We start from the raw sequence: 20,709 nt of genomic DNA, 5'->3' as shown, positions 1-20,709 counted from the left end.
AGCAAACAAATAAAAAAAATCAATTTATCACATAAATGACTTACTAGAAAACTGAACAGAATCATTAGTGCTTATTTTTATAAGTATAAATTAAATTACTAGTTTCTAAAATATTAAAATAATAATAATAATATGCATACATGTGAAATTAATTTTTTAATCTTTATATTAAAGCATTGTCATGTACCACTAAACATTACATACATTGAGAAAAAATGTATATTTGAACATATTCATCAACTTTTTCAATAATAAACAGAACTTCAATGAACAGGCAATGGCAGCAAAATATTCAAAATTTAAGAAAAATTGTTTCGAATTAAAATTTTGTAGAATAATAACTAAAATAATAGGAAATAGATTTTCACACATTTTACTTCACATAAAAATAATACTAAAAATCAAATCTCTTTATCATATTTAATAATGACATTCTAATACTCTATTTCTTTATATATATAGTTTTTTCATTATATAAAGTCAGAGCTAGTATTAATATAAATGATTATGTAACAAGATATTCCAGAAAAGCGAAGAAAAGTCCTAGTTATCTACTCTTTGTACAAACCTATTCTATACCTAAAGCAGAGCAGGCGGAATTTCTGAAAATTATATAATTTAAAATAAAGCTAATCTACAAATATAGCCCTGAAGAAAACAAATTTTTTACCAGATCTAGGTGACAGACTATTGGATTCAAATCTTTTAATTAAACACATGGTATTAAGAAAATATGTACAAGAATAAGAAAGTAAAACTATTAATCCTTATTATTAACCATTTGCTTTTGGGTCATACAAATGCTAAAGCAGAAATATTTTTACCTTTGCTGCCAGCTGGTACAGCTGTTGAACCAATGACAAAATAGGATTTTCTTCCCCCGAGTCAATTTTCTAGCAATACAATAGCCCCCAAAAATCATTATTAACCCCTATATTAAATCACATTAAACCCTTATAGGGTCAAAAGATTTCTCTTTAATAAAAGTTAAAAATCTGCATTGGTGCTCATAGATTTTGCTAACCATGTTCTGGCACCCCCCCCCCCCAAAAAAAACCAAACTAAAACCAATTATATAAATATTTGGCTTAAAATAAAGTTCTGTTTTAAGTGAATTAAAAAGATTTAAAAGCTTCTTTTTGCAAAATTTTGAGACTAGCAATTTCTTTTTCAACACTTAAATACTCTTTATAAGTTGCCTTATTTATTTATTTACTTTTACTTTTAATTCTTTGGGCCCATTTTCTTATCCAATGTTTACTTAATTCTTATTCTTCCTTTCACTTCTCTTTATACAATTGATATCTGGCTCACGAATTCCTCACATTTAAAATCAATAGTTCTGACAACTCAAAATTTCTTATTCTACAATTTGCTTGAGTGCTGTCATAATTATTCTTTCAATGAGTATTTGTTCTTTCATATTCTCCTGTTGACAATCTTTAGTGATTGAAAATCCTCTTTCAACATTAGTTACCAAGAAAAATATCATTATGAACTTTAAAAATGAGATTGCATTATTTCAAGATTTTGAATTGAGAGGATCTCTATTTAAAATTCACTCACTCTTTGTTCTCTAAAAAGTGACATTGATCTTTTGAAGATTTCATTAGGTTAGCTGTTACGTTCGGCTGCTTACTATTCTGTCTTATAGTAATGAAATTCCAAAAAGTTTCTATACCTTTGAAAGAAAGCTATCTCAAATTGCTGTTTGTTATACTTGTTCCAGATACATCAAAATTCAGATGCTCAGAAATGATACCTCGAAATTGTCGATAGCATGCATGCTTATAGAAAAATGATTTTGTCAGAGATTTTACCCAATTTTTGGATAGTTTTACAATTTTTTCTAGATTGCTCAAATTTCCTGACTTCCCCCTGATAGCCTTGTTTTCCTGGTTCTGTTGCCACCCTGAGCTCATGTAGAGTTGAAGTAAGTGAATTCATATAATTTCCTCACACTAGCCACTTTTAAAGACCAAATGGTAATACTAGAATTGATATGGAGCCTGATAAAAAAGGAAGATCAAATGCTACATGGCTATAAAAGAGAGAAATTCTTAAGAATGGTTGAATTGGGAATATGCTGGGAAGGCAACATTAAATTGGATAGGATAGCATGCTGCCCCTGTAGACTTATGTACCAGCTAGGTATAAAGAAAAATAATGATGATGACCTGAGAACCAACTAGTTTATCAAAAATATGCATTATTTTCAATTAAATCTCTAATACATCATGATTACTTCAAGATATTTTTATCCATTAAACTGTGTGAGATATCAATGTCATTGTAGCATTATATTTGTTATACATAAATCATCCTAATAAAATCTCATGATATCATAGTACTAATTAAAATACAAACTTCAGGATAATCTAATTTCATTAAATTATAACCTAACTTCCTCAGTTGTCATGCAAACTATACAGTTATTAAACAGAATCCTTCTTCCTTAACTTATAATAATGGAAGAAAATCACATGATTAAGTATTTGATGGAACAATGATAATATCTGAACTTCAACTCATCAATGAAATCTACTGTTAAAAATTATGCAAAAATATTTTTTAAAGTACTTATCAAAACTCAATAAAAAAATTGCATGACAATTAAATTAGCATAATTAAAAAGACAATTTCTTTTTGATAGCTATTAACCATATCATTATTAACCATTTGATAGCTATTAACCATATCATTATTAACCATTTGATAGCTATTAACCATATCATAAATTATTAACCATAACTTTTTGGTAATCCAGAGTTACCAAATGTTGTAGCTATATATCTCGTACTTGTTTCAGTTCAATTTCAAGTTAAGTACAGAAAAGAATTTAAAATAGCACAAGTAAGATTCTAACAATTAAAAATATAAAAATAGCTAGCAAGACAAGAAGCCATACACAGAATTAACTGAATAGGTACCTAATCAATATAGTATGAGAATCTCTAATCTGAATCAAAGTAAATGTGCATCTGATTTAATTTGTGACTACAGAAAATTTTGGACAAAAAAATTGTCAAACGTAAAAATATCTAATCTTTATAGATTGTCTACTTCTAAATAAAAACATTTTTTTTTTTTAAATTGAGGTATAAATTGTTTTGTATTTTTTTTTCTCTTGCAAGTTGGCATTTTACCTTATTGTCATTAACTTTTTCATTAATATTTAACTAAAATCCTTTCACAAATGATTAAATTATATAATATATATATATATATACACACAGAGAGAATTAATTATATACTTTTGTATTTATTGAAATCTGCATGAAAATTAAAAAAAAATTAAGAATTATAAAAAATCAGCAATTAAAAAGAGAATGAGCATAACAAACAGAATAAGCACAGGGCTCATAAAATAGCATAGATTAGATACCAATCCTAATGGTATACCCAAGAAGCTTTGAAGAACATGAACAATATAAGAGATGTAATAAATATACACAAAATTCTTAATAAATTAGTTGTTTAATAAAAGCAGCAAGTGTATATAGTAAAATACAAACCTTAGAAGATGCAGTAGCTGGTGCAGTTTCATTCTTCTGAGCAGACTTTACAACAATTTTTTTAACATCACCATCAGTTTTAGCTTTAGAAGCAGAAGCAGATTTTCCCTCTGTTCCAGTAGATGAAGCTGGCTTAGCTAGTTTGGAACTCACTTTTGAAGTTTTAACAACTTTTTTTACAGTTTTATTTGCTGTTTTATCAGCTGACTTTGCTGCAGAAGGTTTCTTTGGTGAAACTTGTTTTGAAGCTGAAAGTGATACCAAAAGATACTAAAGCAAAATTAAGTTTTCATAACAATTAATAAAAGCATTAAATTAAGAAAGTAGGTTGGATTAGGATCTCTGACAAAAGTATTTTAAAATGATAATAAATCTATATTTATATAATAATCAATTACAAATACTAGACAAATGGTAAACATTGGTTGCAAGGAATTAGTTAAATTTTAATTGGTATTCTTCATGTAAATTTCATTCTCACTCTAGAAATCTACTTATAGAAATTTTTACAAAATAGCATTTTATAAACAGAAAAGAAGAGGTTGAGAGAAAAAGAAATAAAGATGGTTTCTCTAAGGATCAAAAACAAAAAAGCATTAAATAAAACTTTTAAAAGATTATTTAATGTAATTACATTGACTTAATGTCATTTAAAAAAAAGTCATAACAAATTATCTCTTCACTTTATTGTACACCAAATTAACTTTTCATTTTAACCCCTTACCTGCTGAGGATTTGTGAGATTCGATCCCCAGTGCCACGTATATGTTACGGCCAAAGCCCAAAGTTCAGCCAGTTTGCGAATTGGCTGGCCAATTCGCATTTTGGTCAAAGTCCGAAGTACTTGCAATTAATATTGTATATTCTACTTTGGCTGGCTATTTCGCGAAATGGCTGGGAATCCTTGGCCAAAGCCCGATGTGATAATGGTAGATTGACTGGTAGGCGGTACATCTGTTGCTTCTGGTGTGATGGCATGCACGTGAAGCAGTAAAAGACTAAGGATCACCCTTAAAGGTAGTTGACAAACTGAGTACTCAATACTGAGTACACTGAGTACTTTGCTTTTGTATTCATACACGATATGCAGCGCATTTACTCAAGATTCGCCATTTTGAAGGGTGCAAATCTAATCTTAAATAATTTCTATTATGGCTTTCATATGAGAACAGAATAGTACAAGAACACATCTTTATATATTTCAATTCCTACTATTAGTTCACATTCCCTATATATATTTATATCTCTTGTTCAAATTTTCAATCGTTAATAAAATACTTTTTATTCATCTACTCAAGTTCAAATATATATTTTTTAAACTTGTAGTGGATGTCACTTGATATTAATGCAGTTTTTTAAAATATTCATTCATTAATTATTAAATTTAATTAATTTTTAATACTTTAAATAGGGTTTTAGCAGTTTGTAATGAAATTTGAAAAATCAACAGGCAATCGGTAAAATGCAAGGATTTCAGTATTTTTCACGTGAAGGTGAGTTCAATTCTTGCGAAAGTAGGCATTGACTTAAATTTTTTTTTAATATTACTTGTTCATTCAGAGGTGTCACTTATATTTGCACTTGTCTCTTAAACAATTATACTTAAAAAAAAAAAAAGTAGTACACATAAGTAATTATTTTTAAATATTTCATTTTTAACAGTATGTAAAAAATATCTGCTCTTGATTTCTTTTTTCCTACTTTGGCCGATCATCCCAAGCCACTTCGCGAATTGGCTGGCCAAAGCCTGAAATCACGAACAGATCGAACTTTGGCAACGAACATTTATAGCAACGTTGGCCAAAATTGGCCGGCCAATTCGCGAACTGGCCGATTTTAGGCTTTGCCCATAACACATATATATATATATATGTATATAGTTGAAAGACGTATATATATGCCAGGGGCAGTTAACACATTGACTTAGGGAGACGTATATATACGCCCACAGCAGCCAAGGGGTTAAGTGATGCTTTATAAAAACTGAAAATATATAAATATGGTGATATCTATAGGGTTTTTTTAATCTAGAAATTAATGTATTTCTATTTTTTTTTTCATAAGTTTAAAAATTCACTGCCAGAATGTGAAAGCTATGCATCAGATTAACAGAAGTAAAATTAAGAAACGCATTTGGATGTAATGAATTATTAATTCTAAATTGCTTAATCACTATTTCAGAGGCCTAAGATGGATACAAACTGATTAAGAGTTTTTAGATAGCCGAAACAGTTAAGAAAATCAAAGAGGAAACACAAACCAGTTTTCTTTTCTTGACTATCCAATTCAGCAATTAATTCATCATCGACTATTGGATCCAATAAAGTGTCAAGTAAATTGACTTCTTCACCTGAAAACACAAAATTGCAATTTAGGAGTTTAAACGGAAATATGACAATATTGTACAACAATGATCATTAAAAAAAAAAAAAAAAAAAAACTATCAAATGATATGATTACACTTTAGAATAAATCTTACATCAAAACTATGAAATTAATCTAATTTTTATTATGATAAAAATGTTGCAAATAACTAAAAAATTATTTAAAAGATTATCTGAAAGTAGAAAAGAAATTTATAGTTAAATCAGTAACACTAAAATTATTTTTTTCAATTTTAAAACTGCGTAACAATTATTTTTGCAAGATAACATTCTTCTAACAAAAAAAAAAAAAAAAAAAAAAAAATACTAAAACCCTTTTTTTTTTATCTCAACTTTTGAAATCAGAAAAATACACAGTGATTTCCTACTTATTTTGTAAGATATATACACAAAATTTCATCAAGATTAGAAAAATTTTTGAGCTTTATATCAAGAGGATACATATATTTTACATTACATATAAGATTTGTACTAATGTATAGCGAAGTCAACATCTATTATTTTCTATCAATCTCTCATAACAAAACTAATAATCTTTTTATCCTAACAAAACCTCTGCTTCCTAAAACTTTGAGAACTAATTCTAAGTAGGTTAATATATGAAATTTGCTATTATAAAAATAATTGAATAAACTAATTTGATCTGAAATGATTTAAAACTCCAAGAATATATATATATAATCAAAAATCTGTTTGTCCTTTCTACAGATTCAAATGATATTTTGCATAAGAATTAAAAAATGCAATATTAAAAACTTTCTACAACTCTTTAAGTTTAACTCTTAAGCAAGGCAATGGAGGGGGGAGGGGGGGGGACAACATTTTCAAATGTAAAAAACATTGACTTTAAAGTGACATTAATTTCATTGCATAATATTTTTATCTAATTTTTAATCAGATTTTAAGAGTTTGGAATATCTTAGAATGAAATAAATACTGAATAAAAGAAAGGCTCTCTCTCTCTCTCATTATCTGAATTTTATTAATTACAAATGTATCTACATTTACATATCACATATATATTCATATTATTACAATATACATTACTATTACAAATATATTTGATATATATGTGTTTACTAATATATGAAATATTTAGTCATACTATTATCTGATGATACCAAAGAGATCTTAGATGGCCTTTTCTTGACCTTCTTCATTTCTTAAAATAAATTTAATTATTAAAAAGGCCAGCATGAACCAAGAAACAATGCTTTCGGAATAGTCAATTGTATATTAACAGCACCAAGAAGTTTATATATACGTATATATATACACTAAATTTCAGACAATAAATATTCGTTATCCAAAATCTGATTAGGAATTAAAAGTGTTGAATACCCCACGTCTTTTTAAGGGGGTAGACAACTGCATTATAGTATTTTTTAAACTTACATATAGAACAAATAAACAAAGGTGATGCTACAATTACAGCCACTAGTTAAGAAATATATTATAAAACAATTATTTGATTTAAGATTAGTTCTTTTTTTCCCCCTTTCCTTTATTTAGATGCAATTTGAGTTTGGAATGTGTGTATAGGTTTGTTTATGGATAGAAGTTCAAGAAATCATAGCATAAGTAAAGAATTCATATACACAAACACATTTTAACATTTGAGCATCCATCAAAAAGCTTAAATTTCTTCAGAAAATAAAAATTTACTTGGTAAAAATAAATAGATTATAAAAAGCATAGTATCAATTAAAATGCATCGAAAGCTGAATATGAAGCATACACAAGTTTTTAGATGTTATTGTAATAATCAAGAAATAGATTATAAAATTATTATTATATAGTTTATTAATTTATTTTAAAAAGTGTGGCCCTTTACTAACATTTGTAAGAATACTGTCTGATTTTAAAACAGATAGTATTCTTAAAATTTACAGTTAAAACAAATATTTCACTTGCTAATATTCAAAGAAATCTCAAACTGATAACAAGCATGCTATACCAATATTAGATCCTATAAAGAACTTCCAAAACAGCTATCCAATTTATAATCAATAATAAATAAATGCATATTATTATATACGTTCCAATAGATACTGCATTAATTGAAACATTCAGAAACGTTTTTATGCATAGTTTTTATACAAATGCTTGCAAGTGAACAACATAAAATTATCCATAAAAAAATTGAAGAAAATCTTGTCAAAATTTTCATACATATTAATTTAATCCATTTTTGAAAGAATTTTATGTTTTCATGGAGTAATAAAGTACAATAAAAACTTCCAGAAATTATAATTATTACTGAAAAAGTAATAAAATTAACTATAAATATATGAAAAATCAGACAAATAGTACAAATGAAGATAAATGATGTAGATATTTTTTTTTATTCAATTGCTCCAGAACATTCAGTAAAGGAAAAAAAAAACTTAGTCTTATTTCTATACACAATTATAAAAATTCAGCTAATTTGTTTGACTAATAACTCAATGTAAGAAAACATGTTTAAATATTCAATTTATCAACAAATATAATTTTAAATAGCTAAAATATTATTTCATTATTATATTACTTTAAATATTTTTTTATTAGCTTAAAAATGAAAATGAATTTATTTAAATTTATTGCAAGATATTCAATAAATCTACAGAAACATTGTGCAGTTTTTCCTTTAAACAATGCTACTTGTCTGTATTATTTCACATTCTTAGCTAATTTTATAAAATAAGAATTAAAAATGAGTTCGTAAAGCTGCTTATTTCTTATATATTTTCAATATAAAATGCATTCCACGTGATAACTGAAAGAATTCGGAAAAAATATCAAAGAGGACATTAAGTTAACATGACGTGCATACCAAGCATAACTCAAACTTACCTTACTTAATTTTATTAAAAAAAATAATATTCAACAAAGTTTATGTCGTAATCTATTCTGATAAAGTAAATAAAATTCTATATGAATCTATTTTATGATGAAACGTTAATAAATTAATTTACTGAATAATACTATAAATGCCATACAACAAATCATTTATAAGTTTTATTGAGATCCATTGCTTTTTTTCTAAAATTTTTTTTTACATGGTATTAATTAAGAGATGAAATTGCGAGAGAATTTAGTACTGTAATCTACAGTTTCGCTTAGACTAAAGAAAAGATAAAATAATGGAGTCGAACAACAATGAAATCAGTTAGCACTAATTTTAGAAAATCACATACCTTTAAAATCCATTTTTATGATCCACACTTCTGAAAATAGTAATTACTATATGCAATTATAATGCTGAAAAATTAGTGTGAAATCATTGCAAATTATTAATACCAAATATTAACAATTTTCCTATGATAAACAATCGGCAGCCATCCAAGCTAAAGTTTGCTGTTGCTTGCTCAGATGCTCGGGGACTACACTACTACTGCAACTAAAGAGGGCTGAGTTAAAAACTCAATTATAGATTTTATGAATTCTTCAAAATTATTTTTAGCTGAATAATTACGAAAATGATTTTTAATTTGATATTACTGTTTAATTTAAAAGAAAGACCTTTCTTTCAGGTAAAATAAACCAGAAAGATTAATTAACAACCATTAATATTTTAAAATTGTTTCCTCAATATTCACTGTTAACCGTGTACGTTCGGTTTTGACCCTTGCTTAGTTTCTATAAGTTCTGAATTAATCTTTATACAAAATTAGTAAATAATAAATACTTTCTCTATATTTAAAAATGGCCAAAGCTGCAACATCTTTGGGATCCAAGCTACCTATAATAATGAAAGGTAAATTGTAGAAATATCTAATATCCAACTGCTTGTGAAAAATTGAACTGAATAAAAATTGAATTTGTAATTTTAGTTTCAATAATCTCATATACTTTTACTTTATAAGACTTCGAAATTTATATCCGAAGTTTTTTACGGATATTCATTAAGGATTGTATCACAGAGTTAAAAATATTCCTTATTTTACGTTTTGGTTTGTTTTGTTATGAACTTATGAAACACATTTGTTTCGTATTATCTGTGCAAAAAAGGTTGTTGAATGTATAAAAAATATAGTTTTTATTTATTGATTTTCCTCGGTATAATATGGGAAGTAGTAACTGAATATTTATTATAACTATCATCAGAAGAATTAAACTTGTTACTCTAATGGATTTATGTCTACCTTTAAACATGAAAGTTCCAAGCAAAATGTAACTGCTTTGAAACAAATATTGCTTTCCTTCATATCTCAGTAGCAGGACCAGATTATTAAGCTAGCAATTGCCTAACAGACCTACAACTTCAGGAACTACTGAGAATTGAGCCCTTGAGAACATTCTGCAGCCATTTAAAAGTTATTTCTTTGCTTTTATTTAATTATAAAATATTTTACTATTAAACTTACTGAATTAAAATGAAGCATTATTTAAATTTGGAGAGTTATTTTATGGGCAATAATAACCAATTGCAAGTTTTATAGTATTTTGTAACTTTAAAAAAATGTCCAATTTTTTTATTAAATATTGTTTAGAATGAGTGAAAAAAATTTTTTCTTTTTTTTCATTAAATTTTTAAATAGTTAAAAAAATTAAATATACTTTTATATTTCACTTTTGTAATTTTTTTCAATATAATGAATCCAGCTTTTTAGGAATTGATCTACAATCAAGCTTTTTGCTCTCTCAATTTATCAAAACTTTCAATTTATCAAGCTGCTATATAAAAATTAATTTAAAATCAATAAAATTAATTTGGTTTTGAAAGTTTAGGGTAGAAAGGGGACTCTGAGATTTTCAATGTTTAAGAACCCTTAGGAAGCTTATTCTTGCCCTACTGAGTAGTTAATGTATTTATTTATTTTTATCAAGCTATTTTGCCTTTATTGAAGAACTTTAAACTATGTGATGTTTGCATCAAGAATCCTGTAGGGGCAGTTTGGTGTAAGATAACAGTTTTGAAATCAGAACCATCCAGATTCAAAACCCATTTCCACTAAAGATATATTTGCAGGGTTGTCATGCCACCAAGAGAGCCTGGAAAACACAATTAATTTAAAAATCACCAGAAAAAATTGGGAAATTTAATTTTCTTAGTTATTTTTTTCCTCTAAAAAATACTGATCTCTAAAGATTCCAAGAATAAAAGATCTTAGTCATAGCTTCCAAAAACAGAAAAATACAATTCCATATTGTGTAATGCGGACACTTGTCCATTTTCTACTCTCTCCTCTTTTTTCCAGGACCAGTTTCAATTCATGGGACAGTTATTCTTTTTCCATAAGATTCCCGAATTGCAGCTAATGAGCATACGTTAGACTTCTATAATTGTATGAAAGATTAGAATACATTTCTCTGGCAGGAGTAGCAACATTAAATCTGCGGATGCAACACGTTGACATTTAGTCTCTTACATATGAATTGATTAAATGGTTGGCTTATCTTTTGAGAAATTGTGAGCTTATTCAGAGTACATTAGAGAATTTTAAAAAAATACAATGATCTTCTAAAAATCCATATTTAATAAAAATTGGATGGATAAAAAAAAATCAATTCTGATTTTGCTGAATGGGTCAGAGAAGTTCTGCAAAATCCGTTTGTTGCAGTATTTCGCTCTGTAAGAAGATACTAGTAATATGGAAAAATAGGCACTTAGTATACTCTGTTCCACCCTAACCTGGCAGTAGAGTATATTCTAGGCATGCCAAATCACACTCGTTGTCAGGGGAACTGGGTTACTTTAAACTACAAAGTTACTAGAAATGCAGATTGCTCGCGAAACTTCATCTTGCAAATTTTTCGCCAAATAGTAAATATTTATTAACTTTATTATCAGTTTAAATCAGAGAATTAATTTTTTTCCTTATTTTCATGATTTTTTTCAAAATTATTGATTCATTATTTTAATAAATCATTAAAGTTATTTCATTTCGTTTCATCTTTTTTCAAAAGAAAACCCCAAATCTTTCAATATCCTGTAAAGCATAGTTCGGCTAATGTTTTTCGCAAAGATATCTGTATCTAATCTGAGATTTTTTTTAGAATCTCATTTCTCCAAAAAAAAAAAATGTATGGATTTTTCGTCAAATACAGGATAATGTAAAGTCATCATATTTTATAAGACTTGAATGTTTACCTACTGAGCCTGGTCGTTTCTTTCGATGGGTACTTAAAGAACTGGACGCCTTTTATTTCTTTTTTCAAATGGAAAACTGTTCTTTGTAAAACTCCTCTAAGATGCGAAATTTTATTGATGATTTGATTGATAGAATCTTGATGGTTTTCTTCTCGGAGTCCAAAATAAACATTTAACATATTTTTGCAAGCTGCACTTTCTGTTGGTTTCACTCGTCTTGAAGGTGTGTACAGCGCAGTCGGCGGTAACACTTTTTCAAACGTTTTACCAGTGAATAGAAATGACGAATTGAATAAATACTCAACAATCAAAACTAATAACTACTAATGTAATTAACAGCATCAAAAATATCATCTGGTAAAAAAAGCGAGAATAAAAAAGTACAAGTTATGATAATAATGGTTGCGAACTGAATGAAGCAAAGTTAGCGGAAATGTACAAGAAAAACGCGCCAAATATTTTATCTTGAAGACCGGTTCTAGCCAAAGTGGAATTCATTATGTTAATTGTTTCGTTTTATTTGTTCGCTTTATTTACAAAATACGTAGCAGTTAAGCACTTCTAACTTGAGAATAATTTTAAATACATACTGATAAAAAAAGGATTTCTAGAATTTAGCAAAACAAGATTTATATATTAAGGCAGGGTGGAGTGGCATTTCCTCGTATCTTGAATATAAATACAGGGAATTTTTCCAAATTTGAGAGGCAACCTTGATTGGGTAAAACTAAAGCGTGCAGTATAGACTTTTTGCTGTACCTTACCAAATAGAAGAAAAGTTACCAAATGTCAACTAAAGACTATCACGTTTGGCATTTTGTTATTTTTAAAATATCACATTTCAGCTATTGTGCTGTAATATTTTAGTTTACTCTCAGTCATGTACCACACACACATTAAATATAACATCATGGTCTAAATGTCTTCCCCTAAGTATGGCAATAATATATACATATATTTACACACACACATATATATAAGATTATTGTCTTATTGGGAGATCCAATTTGTGAGAATCTCAGTTTCTTATTGCTATAGGCAGCATTTTTTTTTTAATGGTTAGGTAGTCCACTGTAGACTAAAATTTCAAACTGCTTCTGCCATCATACATCCCTAGATGGTAATCAAACTATACCAGTGTTCAACTTCATCCCCACCCCCAGTAGTTTAGCATTTCATCTTCATATCTTTGCCTACATCTGATGTCAAAATTTGATTTTTTTTTTTTCATTATGAAATAAAAACTTATTTAAAAAATCTTGCACATCTAGCAAGTTGCAGATACTTGTTAGTTCTGCATTGTTTTAGATATAAATGATTTCTTATGTTGAACGTGACCTATGCTTATTTAGAGTTCGTATAATATTTGTGCTTTCTGGTTTTACTAATGTTTTGCAATGTATTTATTTTATTTGCTATTGGGATTGCTTTGTCTCATATTATAATTCTCACTTTTGTATCAGGAAGTGATCTTATTCTCTAAGAATTCTGTATCTGTTCGTGCTTGATATTAGGATCTTTGAACTATTTTACATCTTGATTTTCAGTTTTCCATCAAATTTATTATTTTTGGCTGAAATAATCTTTCTTTTAATGATTTTTTTTTTCATTTTTCATTAGAAATTCCATAAATTTCTTAAAGTATGTACACTTAGGATTAACTTTGTTAAATTTTTGTTAGAAAAAAGTGATGGTACTTGCAGAATTAAGGGGAGGAGACATAATTTGATATGGAGTATCAATCTTTACTAAAAATGTTTTTTTATTAGATGAATTATTTCTTCTGTGCTTGTAATTGGTTTGATGTTTACATATTTAGCATTTCATTATAAATCAATGAATAATACAGTGCTACTTTCTAGGCCAATATCATGTTTGAAATAAAATATTTTGAATGTAAAAAAAAATATTATCGGTTCATTTTCTTTCTTTTCTTTTTTTTTTTTTTTAATCTGAAGTTATTCTGTAAGTTACTGAATTTAACAATTATTCTATAATAGAGAAGCTATAAAATTATTTGTGTATAGTTGATTGTTTTTTTTTATCGTGACTTTTTTTCTTGTGAAGTTTTTTTCTTGTTTCCGCTTTTTGTCAAAGACTATTGTTAGAAATCAATGAGAGATAAGAAAATATCTTAGTCAACAGCATGAATTATTATTGAATTGTTGAAAGGGATTTTTATTGAAAGTATTTTAGATTCATAGTTAATTAATTTTTTTTAAGGTATGATGGAGAGTTCAAAGCCAAAACTTGCAACTTTTGTTAAGTATGCTAAAGTTGAACTTGTCCCTCCCAAAATGTCAGAAATGCCTGAAGTTATGGCTGGGTTTGGTCGTTTAATGAGGTCTGCAAAATCTGGAGCATGGAAACAATATACCATGAAAGTAAGCATTGTTAATTTATCCGTGATAAAATTGTGATGCTACTAAGTTAATATGTATACATATTATTTATCACTATATTGTTAAGAAAAAGATAATTTAATCGTAATTATTATTACCTTTTTCGGTTAGTTTTCCTAGCCAAAGTTCAAAATGTACGCGAAAATGCCTACTTAACAAAAGCATAGTTTGCTTCTGTTCTTTCTTGAGAAATTGTTTCTTTTAATCTTTAAACATATTCATCTCGTAAATAATAAATTATCATAATCTCGTGCTAATTTAATATTGTCTAAGATTAAACTATTTAGATGCAATCATCTGACTAATTAGCATAAGATTTCGGTATTTCTGATTCGAGTCGTAACTACTGTGCAATATGCAAATGTAGATCTGTATGTACATGTAAATCAATCACGTGATCGCCATGAGATCATATAAAAGCGGATGCCAGCTTTTGTAAGGATATATCCGAATCCATTCTCCCGCTCTCTGGCTTGCTTTTCGCTCTAGCGACGTTTGTTTGCTACGAGTTTCAGAAATGTCTGAGAATAGACAACATAATACTTTCTGTTCTTTTAAAATCTTGTTAAAGTAACTTCTTGATTTTATATTTTCTGTTGAACCTTAATGAATAAATCCCGTTGATGTTTTTAAAAGGATGTTGATCTCCAATCAATGAACTTTTGAATCCTTTGCATCGTAAGTAGTATTAGTATGCGATTAGATGAACTTTTAGACCACTGCGTGATATTAGAGTTTCTTCATAATTAGATGCAGCCAATGCTACTCGTCATTTCATAAGAAGAAATTTTAACATATATAAAGTATTGTACTCTGTTATTGTATGAAATATAAAATAACTTTTATTACCAAGAACTGTTTTAATTTTGAATTCATACTTTTATATATTGCTGTGCAATATAAATTATATATTGCAGTAATCAGAAGAAGAATTCAGTTTAATTTTTTTTTTAAATTTATATTTATATATTAATTTTATTATCGATACTTATGCAGTAGGTGCCATTTGTAGTAATTGCATATATAATAATGGTACTTACATATTAACGCCACCACAGCTACAGATTTTAAGTGCCGCCTGCCAAAAAAATGGCGTCAAAAATCAGCAAACAACAAGGCAACAAAAAATCTGGAAGGAATCTAAAAGATAACTGCTTGCGAACAACAGAATTGCTCTTTATTGGCGCATTAGCACAAAAACTGCCAAATCTGTAACTGCAGTGGTGTTAATATGTAAGTACCATAATAATCAATCTGTTGTACTGATCAAATTAGCATGGAATGGATTTCCCATTTATAAATACAAAATCTGTTAGATTTCGTGATCAACTATTTGTCAGTTCAATGCACTGATGGAAAAATCTAAGTCCATCAGTAAAGTTAAAGGGAAGAGATGACATTTTCTTTAGGTCATTACCTTCACTGAACTGACCCTCTCTTCTCTGTTATATTCTACCTTCTTCCATTCAGTGAGCTGACATCTATGATCAAAGAACTTTATAAGTTTCATGGCAAGCAAACATCACATATTGAGCATGAAAGAAAAGTGCGGTCTTCTGAAAAAAAAATGTTCCGGATTATGTCAATAAGAGGTATATTGAAATTTTCTCAACTATTTTTTAAATAATTACTGAAATGTAACAGTGATACTGAATTTGTGGTCCAGAAGTATTACAATTTGATATATAAATGAAAGTGATGTATGAAGTATCGATACCTGAAATACTCATTCAAGAATTGATTTATTAAACTAAAGGAAGAGGATAGATGTGTGAGTGAATAATTGCTTCTTCAATGTAATCATTCCGATAATGTGTTGAATCTTTTTATGAACATTATTTATATGAACAATTTATCCAATAAATGCTTGACAAGTTTTTATAGAAAGCTTAAAAAATTAAATATATATAGAATTTTTTTCTATTCCTTACATTGTGTTGAATTTTCTAATTAAAACAAATGGATAATGTCTCATGATCTTTTTTTTCTAGCATCCTTGTATTCTTACAAAATTGAAGTATTATTAAGGCATAATAGATCGTACTGATCATTTGGATGCAGTGATCACTTTGACTTAGATTGCTACAAGCAGCATATCTATAAATTTACCTTTTTTTTTTTTTAAATAAATATTTCTAAATTTTTTTTTATTTCTTAAATTAAATGTTTTAAGAATATTTTGTACCTATTCTAATCTTTGGTTCCCATGATGTTGTCTGAAAATTTCGTGAACTTTATTTTGCTATATATCCTCAGCCTTAAAAAGGCATTTAACATTTTGTTGGGTCATGGAAAAGTTTTTAAAAATAAGCAAAATGTGCACTCATTATTTTTTGAGTGCAAAGCAAAAACATGTTTGTGATTTTGTTTTCCCTTAAAATTTCTATTTCTATCTGATCATTTCAACTTTTTTGTAAAGAGCAAGCAGTCTGCACAATTTTTGATAGACTTATGAAGAGTATTAATTTGAGCATTGTCTTGCTACCAGATCGTAAAAATTTGTTCATTCAAGAAATGGGTATTTGAAAATTAATAACCTCAGGAAATTTATCAAATGGTAAATTAAGCTCTCTACTTATGCCATAATGTTGATCATTTTCCATGGTCTAAATTCAACCATATAACTATGCTATCTAAATGATAGAAGATAAAAGAATTCTTTTTTACAGGCTTTTGCAAAAAGAATTCTTTTTTGCATTTGTATATGTTTGTCTTTATCAGCCTTAGAAATCCTCTAGATTACAGATATATTTGGAAAGTGCCTTTTTAAGCTTAAGCTTAAGTTGTCTAGCTTAAGAGACAAGAATGTTTTGCGTAGATTCCTATATCTGATTATAAAACAAATGCAGTATTAAAACCGTATATCAATGATTTTGGCATTAGAAAAGTGTAAAATAGCTAAAGCTATTTTATGAGAATTTCATAAATCTATAGGAAAAATTGGATCTGAGAAAGTTTTGATGTAACTTTATGAATGCTTTTTTCCCCATGTTGATAAAGTGCAAAAAAGAATTTTCAGCATTGTTATAAATGAATAGCCTGTATGTCAAAAATAATTGTTTTAGACCTGGCATAAAGTATCCACCATGGGATATTGATTTTTTTTTTTTTTTAACTTAGTATATATTATTTAATTTGCTTTCAAGGAAGAAAGAATATTAAAATTTTCAGAGAGTAAGAAATTTCCCCAAAATCTCTGCTAGGTGATTCAAGAATACAAATACTTCTATAATGAGCTATTGAAATGCATAATAACTTGATGTTATAAAAAAAGAAAGAAAAACCATTTACTACAACAAAATTGTTTATATATATTGCAAAATGTAGCAACGAATTTATAAGATTAGATTTTGAAGTGATTTAGACCCTACCTATCAATCTGAAATTTTGTCAATTACCAAAATTATCCATTTATTTTCAACATTCTACTAGAGAAACAATTCACTTTTACCATTTTTGGTGTTGGATATAAAAAAAAGTTGGTATCTGGCTACAAGAAAACTTTCAGTGGCATGGAAAAGCGATGTTCTTTGAAAGCTTATTATGAATAACATTTCCAAACTTTATTTCTGAAATCAATATTTGTATGCTGATCATCATTTTGGGACAAAATGAAACAGAAAAAGTCTTAGTTATCAGGAATTTTTTTTAAAAAAAAAGCAACTAAGAAATTTGAAATGGGAATGCCATAATTTTGTATATACTTTCAGTTGTAGAGTTTGAATAAGTCAACTTTGTACTTCCCAGGAGTGTAAGTTGCTTACATCTGCAGAAAATAATCAATCAAGTACATTCCTGTTATAACAAGGTGATACCCATTTTTTCCTGTTCTTACAAACAAAAAAAGTCTGATTCTATTTTAATAGAATTTTGCAACTTTTTAATTGATGTAGCTTGCAATTCAGTAGGATTTGAAGAATATGAAGTTTCTAAGAATTAAAATAATGCATTTTTATCCAAGTGTTTAGAAAATCAAAAGTTTCATCAGAAATTATTGAAAGTAATTAAGATTCTGATAATATTTATCCCACAGCTAGATCATATATACTTGAAAGAGGATTTTCTTCAATTAAAAATGTTGAGGGTGAAGAAATATGTGTTGCAGAATGTTTAATTATAGATCAGTTTAAAAAAAGCTGTGGTGGAGTAGAGAATTTTCATATCACAAAAAGCTATACATGAAAAGTACTCACTCTAATATGTCAAAAATATGAAGGAGCGATTATTTCAATCTCAAAATGATGAAAAGTCTAAGAGAAGAAACTGAATTGCATGTGAATTAAATGGTTTGAAATTAAAAGAGGTAAATTTAGAAGAAATGGTTTTGACTGCAAGCAAACAAACTGAAAAGGCAGAGCAGAATTCAGATATATGGCAGAATCAAATAATTTTTTTAAAAAACAGTAAAAAAAAAAAAATTGAGGTTGAAATAATTACTAAAAAAAATTGAGGATATAACTATAAATATATAATCCTTATATCATATTGTTTACGGTTTATTTGTATAAATATGAATAAAAGTTGTTGATGTGTAGCCATCTTCTTCCTTCCCAGTAGTGGTGCAAAGTTTGGTTAGAGATTTATGAAGGATTAACTTTTTAATGAATCTTGCTTCAATTAAAAAATGTTTGTATTTATGAAATGAAAAGCAGTAATAGTTTGTACAAAATTATTATTTAGTATTACTTTAAACTGTGTTTTTGTCTTATTAACTGAAAGATGAAGGTAGGAAGTCCCTTTGGTTTCTTCATTTAATTATCTAGAAATAGTAAACTAGAAAGTACATTATGTATTTAAATATTTCTGATATTTTTGTGTCTAAAATAAGTAATTTTATTGTGTTTGGATTTTCTTAAAATATTTGAATTTTATTCATTAAAAAGGGATCTCTGTGAATACTTTTTATTAAGTAAAATAAAAATCTGAAATACATATTTGATTCAGATACCTTATAATAATCAGAATAAATTTCTTTTTCTTGCAATGTATTATAAATAGATTTTGATGCTTTTATATGGAAAAAAAATCAAACTAAATTGGTTTATTTCCTTTGCATTATTTAACAATCCCCCACTCCACCCCCATTTTGGGAACAAATCACTATTTACACTTTGCTGTTTATGAAAAGTCAGATTTAAAAATTGCTGCATGAATATTGTAAAAAATTAGCAAAAACCAAATGAGCTGCTGAAGTTTAAGAATAAAAAATTTTTAATTATGAGCAAATACTGAAAAAAAAATCATGAAATCAGTTTTTTTAAAAAGTATTTGAATGTTTAGACATTGTAGTTTTATGGCTTAATAATCTTAATTTTCTAATTAAATTTTATTTGCTTTTAAATTTTTACTTTCTTTTTCCATCCTTCTAAATTTCTTGTTTAGTGTTTGAATATTTGATTTGGTTTCTGGAAGCCTTTTGAAACCTCATATTATTGGTTTAGATGTTTTCTTTGTATATGAATATACATTTAAAATGTTAATTATATTCTATTTTAAGTTTAAAACTTTATTTTCTTCATGTTTAAATTTTATATGCTTTGATAAAAGATATATTTTTTAAATATATATATATATATATATATTTTCATTTGCAGGAAGCCTGGCTGAATACATTGATAGCAGCAGAAATTTATTTCTGTTTCTGTATAGGCGAATGCATTGGAAAAGGAAGTCTATTGGGTTACCAAGTCTAAACTATAATATTCATCAACTTTGTTTATTGGATATTATAGAAAACAAATTTAATGTAAACAGAATAAAGTGTCTGTGAATTAGCTAAATTGGATGTAATTGTCTTCATTTCTGGATTTCACAAAGAGATACATATTTGTATGCTAAACATAATTAAATCTATGCATTTTTCTCTTTTGCTAGTGCAGTCTATTTTTTAATTGTTTATTATACTGGTTTTGTTTGTTTGCATTGATAAAACATTAATTTATAAACTTTGTATTTACAGTGTAGCTGTCATGTAAGTTAAAAAAAAAAATTAAATGCATACATTTAAATTAACTTGTTTTGTTTATATGTATTTTTTATTTGTTTCATCATATAGATCTAGAAAAAAGAATTAAGAGAGTTGTATAAAAAAGGTTACAGCCAATTATCAATATACGAAAAAGTAGAAAATCTGTTATAGAAACTTGTTACATTTTTTTAAAATTCAAATTTTATAAAATTCATGAAATAGTTGTAAAACATGTTCTTCTGTTGATTATTAGGATCAATTTCTAAAACATTTTAACTCGATTATATATAATATATATATGCACACACACACACACAAATTCCCTGAAAATGAAAATGTAACTGCCCTTAAATGAAGATGCTGG

At 27.2% G+C, this 20,709-nt stretch overlaps 2 protein-coding genes across 3 annotated transcripts in view; one reads left to right on the top strand and one right to left on the bottom strand.

Annotated features, from left to right (window-relative positions):
- The window catches only part of LOC129980541 (YTH domain-containing protein 1-like), a 35,541-nt gene extending 26,273 nt beyond the window's left edge, over positions 1-9,268 (bottom strand). Inside the window, exons 1-3 of one of the 2 annotated variants that reach the window (XM_056090887.1) lie at positions 9,079-9,268; positions 5,776-5,865; positions 3,516-3,763 (exon numbers count right to left, since the gene is read on the bottom strand). In XM_056090887.1, the coding sequence (XP_055946862.1) occupies positions 3,516-3,763; positions 5,776-5,865; positions 9,079-9,091 (351 nt within the window). In that variant the 5' untranslated portion in view covers positions 9,092-9,268. The remainder of the gene's footprint in view (positions 1-3,515; positions 3,764-5,775; positions 5,866-9,078) is intronic. The other variant, XM_056090886.1, reaches the window with a different exon arrangement.
- A 211-nt stretch (positions 9,269-9,479) lies between these two features.
- LOC129980542 (ATP synthase subunit g, mitochondrial-like) lies at positions 9,480-20,245 on the top strand. The gene is made up of 3 exons (XM_056090888.1): positions 9,480-9,638; positions 14,199-14,359; positions 19,972-20,245. The coding sequence occupies exons 1-3, from the start codon at positions 9,587-9,589 to the stop codon at positions 20,068-20,070; spliced, it is 312 nt and encodes a 103-aa protein (XP_055946863.1). The 5' UTR covers positions 9,480-9,586; the 3' UTR covers positions 20,071-20,245.
- The last annotated feature ends 464 nt before the right edge of the window (positions 20,246-20,709 follow it).

The sequence above is a fragment of the Argiope bruennichi genome, chromosome 8 (assembly GCF_947563725.1).
Source record: "Argiope bruennichi chromosome 8, qqArgBrue1.1, whole genome shotgun sequence".
In the NCBI taxonomy this organism is placed as follows: Eukaryota; Metazoa; Arthropoda; class Arachnida; order Araneae; family Araneidae; genus Argiope; species Argiope bruennichi.
Note: the sequence above shows the minus strand (reverse complement) of the source record. Positions and strands in the feature narration are given on the sequence as shown.

Coding starts and splice junctions, on each gene's coding strand:
- LOC129980542 (XM_056090888.1), top strand. CDS start 9,587: ATGGCCAAAGCTGCAACATCTTTGGGATCCAAGCTACCTATAATAATG. Junction 9,639..14,198: donor GCTACCTATAATAATGAAAG/GTAAATTGTAGA, acceptor ATTTTTTTTAAG/GTATGATGGAGAGTTCAAAG. Junction 14,360..19,971: donor GGAAACAATATACCATGAAA/GTAAGCATTGTT, acceptor TTTCATTTGCAG/GAAGCCTGGCTGAATACATT.